The sequence below is a fragment of the Cynocephalus volans genome, chromosome 3 (assembly GCF_027409185.1).
Source record: "Cynocephalus volans isolate mCynVol1 chromosome 3, mCynVol1.pri, whole genome shotgun sequence".
Lineage (NCBI taxonomy): Eukaryota > Metazoa > Chordata > Mammalia > Dermoptera > Cynocephalidae > Cynocephalus > Cynocephalus volans.
This window is the reverse complement of record NC_084462.1, coordinates 61238729-61244686: the sequence shown is the minus strand read 5'-3', so window position 1 is coordinate 61244686 and position 5958 is coordinate 61238729. Positions and strand designations below refer to the sequence as shown.

Below are 5958 nucleotides of genomic sequence, written 5' to 3'. Positions count from 1 at the left end.
AATATATCCCTCTGAATTTTGGTTTTAAAAAGTACTGCATGGAAGCAGCCCATGTGCCTTTTGTGACTTTTCAGGTGAGGCACCGTTACCTTCTTTCCCCTTCACACCTGCTCCATTGCTAGTCCATGGGCATGGGGCTTGGGTTCAGGTGGGACATCTTTGCTGGGAGCCTCCATGTGCTAGTTTGCATTTTAAGGACAGAGAGTTTCCTCAAAACGAGGCCACTGTGTGTGATGGGGAGAGTGTGTTCTGAATCCAGTTCCAAAAGGTGCACAGGAACCTGGGATGGTGACTCCCCATTGTCTCACAGTGACTCCCCAGACTGGAACCCCAGCCTCCTGCGGCCCAGTCCAGTCCTCTTGTCCCCAGGCTGCCCCGTGGCTGCAGCACCCACGGCACCTGGGCATTTCACGCTGGTGCTCGTGAGGGAGCTAGCAGGGCTAAGGCAAACCTTCTCCATGCCTGGGTGGCCAGATCCAGGCAGCACGGCAGGGTCTCGGTGCCCTCGGTGCCCCTGTGCCTCAGTCGTCCAGGTGCTGCTCCTCCCAGGTGGACGTGGGGATGGCGCTGTAGGGGTCCATGATGACCTTGGCACAGCGAATGATCATCACGATGAGGAAGAGGCAGAGGAAGACAAAGCAGGCCAGGGTCAGTCCTTTGTCCACGTCGACATAGACAGGCTCGGGCGTAGGCTCCTCCATTTCGCCGCCGCAACTTCGGGCTCCTCTGGCTGGGGCTTGACTGGTACCATTTTCCACCCTGCAGAAAGAGCCGCGACAGTGGGGAGGGAGGGTCATGCCACTTGCCTGGGGTGGGTGCAGGGTTTGGGAGGGAAGGGGACACATGCATCCTTTCGGGACCCACACGATCACAGCTCTAAACCTGTAGGCAACCGGAGTCTCTGGCAGGGTGCAGCCAGCGCCTCCCCGGGGTGGGGCGGGGGAGGTGACAGATGAGTCCCAGCAGGGGTGGGGCCAGCATGTGGCCAAGGGGCCACTGCTGGGGATAGAGCCCTGCAGTTGCCTCCTTTCCCTGAAGCCCTTAAGGAACAAAGTTAGAATAATGCTTTCCACTCAGCCAAGCCACTGACTGAGAGTGTTGGGAACGCATTTTTAAAATGATGTAATTTATATGCTTTTTAAAACACAGAACCTGGATTTTAAATGAAACTGAATGTTGAGTATATGAATAGATTGTAGAGGAGCTGCTGTTGGGGAAGAGCAGGGGAGGTGCGGAGGGCCCACATCACTTTTCCTTCCGTGGGGGACTCTCGAGGGCTTCCTCTGGGTCCCAGCGACATGGTCTGAAAGCTGCAGGATGGGAAGGACGGTTCTGGCAGTCAGATGACCCGAATCCCTGCTCTGCACCATGAGCAGTGTGGGTCTGGGTAATGAACGTGCATTGTTAGGATGCTGTCAGTTATGCCTGTGCCAACACGTCACTCATTCATCTTGGAATGATTTGCTGGCTTTTTGGGGTCTCAATTTCCTCCCTGCGGAGGCCGGTGACAAGACCTGCTTCACAGGGCTGTGAGGACTAAATGCACAGTCCCTGGCTCTGGTGGGCGGTCAGTAAGTACTCTGAATGAAGCAGAGCTCCAGAGACAGGCCAGCATGGGCAGTCAGCTCCCTGTAAGCCCAGCTGCCAGGGAGAGCTTTAGGATGAGAGGCCGACTGTGGCTCTCTCCCCCCACACTAACAATCATCCGCACCCTCCTCCCTGAATTTGCGGAGCATTTGAGCCTTGCACTGTGCTTTCATGTCCAGTTTATTATTTGAACCCCATGGCAGCCCTGGAAGCAAGTTAGCCAGGCATCAATAGGCCTATTTTATAAACGTGGAAACTGAGGCATAGAGTGGGGAAATGACTTACCGAAGGTCCCACATCCCAAACCCCAGGCCTCTGCATGTCTCTGCCACTTCTGGTAGAAGGGCAAAGCAGGGCTCCATCTCCCCCACTTTTTTAGAGCTTCAGGAAGATGCCCGTGCAAACTTCGAGCCAGCTGGTACTGGAATATCTGTAACCACAGGTAACCATGCTTCCGCCTCTCTTGGACCTTGTCTCCATCCTCACACACTCACTGACCTGCTGGTTGGAGTGGTCAGCACTTCATAAACCCTGGGTTGGGCTGCTCCAGGAGGGAGGGAGAGCAGCAGGGCATCACAGCGGGGAGCCCATGACAGCAGTGGCCTCTCAGAGAGCTGGCAGTGGCGCTGGAAGGAGGCTGAAACGAAGAGGACGAAAGAAGACTAGTTACTTCCAGAGTCGCCCAGCCTGAAGGGATCTGTGCTGGCAGAAGGACTGGCCAGGGCAGCTCCTGCCTGGATGTGGGGGTGGGAGCCATCACACTCTGTTGCTGATACTTTTTCTTTCCTTCTCTCTTTTTTCTTAATGGAAGTTAAAAAAAATTGTGACAACATATACATAACATAAAATTTGCCCTCCTACCTGTTTTTAAGTGAACAGTTCAGCGGCATCGAGTGCATTCACAGTGTTGTACGAACATCACCACCGTGCATCTCCACAACTCTTTATCTTGCAGAATTGAAACTCTGTACGGTTAACAATAACTCCTCATTCCCTCTCCCCTCAGCCCCTGTAACCACCATCATACTCTGTCTCTACGAGTTTGCCTGCTCTAGGTACCTCATAAGTGGAATCGCACAGTATTCATCTTCTTGTGTCTGTCTTATCTCACTTAGCACAATGTCCTCAAGTTCTTCCATGTTGTAACGTGTCAGAATTCTCTTCCTTTTTAAAGCTGAATAATATTCCATTGTGTGTGTGCATGTGTGTGTGTGTATTGTGTGTACATACACACAGTTTGTTTATCCATTCATCTGTCAGTGGACACTTGGGTTGCTTCCACCTTTTGGCTATTGTGCGAATGCTGCTATAAACATGGGTGTGCAAATATCTCTTTCAGTCCCTGCTTTCAATTCTTTTGGGTATATACCCAGAAGTACAATTGCTGTATCATATGGAAATTCTACTTTTAATCATTTGAGGATTAAATTTAAAATTTTACATAAATAATACTTGTACACAGTGCAAAACTCAAAAAGTACAAAAAGAAAACAGCGAAAAGCAGTTTCTTCACTATCCCTATCCCCAGCAATCCAGCTCATCTCCAGGGAGGGAACTACTGTTACTAAGTCCTCACACATACACATGTATTTGTTTTTCATACAAATGCAAGTCTGTTACACATACCTTTTCACATCTTACTTTTTTTCATTTAATGTATGATAGAGATTATTGCATATAAGTACATAGAAGGCTGCCTCTTTCTTTTTAATAGCTGTATTGTATTTTACTGTATGGTTATGCCATTGTATATTTAACCATTCTTCTATCGATTAGACATTTACATGATTTCCAATCTTTTGTTTATCATACAATACTGGAACAAATATCCTTGTAGCTATGTCATTTTGCACATGTCTGAGTATGTATGTAGATTAAATTCTTCTAGGTGGAATTTTTGTGTCTAAGGATATATCTATTTTAATTCTGACTGGTAGTATTCTCCTTAGAAGTTGTACCTATATAAGCTTTCACTGGGAAAGGTCGAAAGGAACTGTTGTCCTATAATCTTGGAAACAGAGTTATTAAGCTTTTTATTTTTGTCAAATTGGGGAAAATGTTATCTAGAGGTGTTTTTTTCTTAACATTTTATTATGAACATTTTCAAACCTACAGAAAAGTTGAACAAATTATACAGTAAACATATATATACCCACTACCCAGATTTGACAACTGTAAACATTTTGCTATATTTGTTTTTTTCCTTTATTCCTGATTCCTACTCCTATTTCTCTTTTTCTCTTCCACCACCTAATTTTAGTCACTAGTATTAGCTTTCTTATTGTTTACCTTTGTTCTTTTAAGTTTGCTTCAGTTTCTATAGTTTGAGTAGTCAACATTAGGTATCTTTTTATTCCTAACTATTAGACATTAGGAAATTAGGGAGATTATTCTATTTCTACCTCCTTTCCCCATTTTTTTCTGATTTTCAGTCAGTTCTATTATTTATACATGGTTAGGGTGTGTGACATTTACACATGGCAGTTACTCTTATGTTGACCTTAGTTTTTGGTCTCAGTTTTACAGTGAAATCTCTGTAAGGCTCCGCAGCAGTCCTCTGGGGGAAGGATTTCCTCTCTTCTCTTGTTTGGCTGTGGATTGTTGTCTAGCACATCCTTTAGGAAGGAATCATGGGAATAATATTCCCCAAGGTCTTCCTCTTGGCTCCTTTGAAGGTAATATACATTTATTTCTCTTCCTGCTGTACAAATTTTCTGTCTTTGGTTTTCAATAGTTTTACTGTGGATGTGCCTTGGAGTGGTTTTGTCTGTATTTTCCTACTTAATGTTTGTACTACTTCTCGAATTTCACTTCATGTCTTGTCAGCTTTTGAAAATTCTTGGCTCTTTCCCTTCAAATAGTCATCGTCCCACTCTTTCTCTCTTCCCTTTCTGCTACTCCAAGTACACTTAGATCTTTTCACTATGTCATGTTTCGTCTTTCATGCTTTCTTTCTTTCTGCATCTTTTTTCTTTTTATGCTGTAGTCCGAATATTTTCTACTGAGCTAACTTCCAGTTCATTAATCTTCTCTTCTGCTGTGTCCAATCAGCTGTGAAACCTATCTATTCAAATTCCACTTCAGCCATACATTTCAGTTTTAGAATTTTTTTTGATTCTTTAAAACAAATTTTAGCTCTCCAGTGAAAATTTCCATCTTGTCACCTATTCTTGAACGAATTTATCACAATGTTTTTAAAGTCCACATTGGATAACTCTAATATCTGGGTCATCTGTGGGTCTACTTCTATTGTTTATTTTTTCTTTTGGCTCAGTTTCTTGATATCCCTGATAAAGATGTCAGTGGGATACTAAACATTGATATGAACAATGTAGTGGCTCTGGATGATGTTATCCTCCTACAGAGAGGATTCCCTGCTTCCTCTGGTAAGCAGCTAGAGTGCAGGCAGATCATCTTAATCCAATATGGGGCTGAGCCCATTTGAGGTGGGGTTCACTTCTTGTAAGTAAGGCTAGTGTCCACCTCTGGTTTGACAGCAATTCTAGGGTGTTGTCCTCCAGGGATCTGAGTTGAGAACCTGGGGTGTTTACTTGGGCTGTTCCTTCTTGGTATATTCTGAATTCGAGTTTTTTTCCTTGTGCCTTCATACTATTGAAAACTGTGCAGGGGAAACTCTGCTGGATTATTCAGCAACTGATGTTCTATTCTGTGATGTAGAATGCAAAAGGATGAAACTTGAGAACACTGGGGCCACTTGCTGATAGTCACTAATGACTACTAGGTAGCCAGCCCCAGGGATGAGAAAATAAGTATTTGGTCAGTTTTGTTTATCTTTTGCTCTAAGTTTTGAAAGATGTTTATTGCATCATCGTTGTAACAGTGAAAAACTGGGAACAAAATTATTTTCTGTCAATAGTGGAATGGTCAAAACGGCCATGGTATATCTGAATCATGGAATACTCTGAGGCAATTAAAAAGAAACACACACACACACACACACACACACACACACACAAGAGGGCTAGAAAATTCTGTTAAGTGAAAAAGTGAGTTGAGGAATAATACTTCAAATACAATATAATTTATGTAAAATAAAAAGAAACCATGAATTTTTATACGTACACACTCATGCACTCATGTGCTGGGGATAGGAGGTCAGAGCTCTACTCACTGCTAGGTCAAGGCCTGCTCCTGCTTTAACTGTTTTATGGTTTGAGAAATTTCAGACCTAGAGAAGTACGAGCAGTAATATAATAAACACCTGTGTTTCCATCATGCAGAATTTGCAATTATTATGTAATCATTTTTGCTTTGTCTTTTCTTATTTCAGAAATGCACTTTTACATTATAACTTCTATCCTACTAAGCCATTTCTCTCAGCCTTTCTAGCAGTATCACCATCGTGAGTGT

General features: G+C 44.0%; 1 protein-coding gene across 1 annotated transcript; it reads right to left on the bottom strand.

Moving 5' to 3' along the window:
- Positions 1-521: 521 nt before the first annotated feature.
- CTXND1 (cortexin domain containing 1) lies at positions 522-701 on the bottom strand. Its single transcript, XM_063088930.1, has one exon. The coding sequence runs from the start codon at positions 699-701 to the stop codon at positions 522-524; it is 180 nt and encodes a 59-aa protein (XP_062945000.1).
- Positions 702-5958: the final 5257 nt, after the last annotated feature.

Bases quoted from the DNA above. Each gene is read 5' to 3' on its own strand.
- CTXND1 (XM_063088930.1), bottom strand. From the start codon at position 701: ATGGAGGAGCCTACGCCCGAGCCTGTCTATGTCGACGTGGACAAAGGA.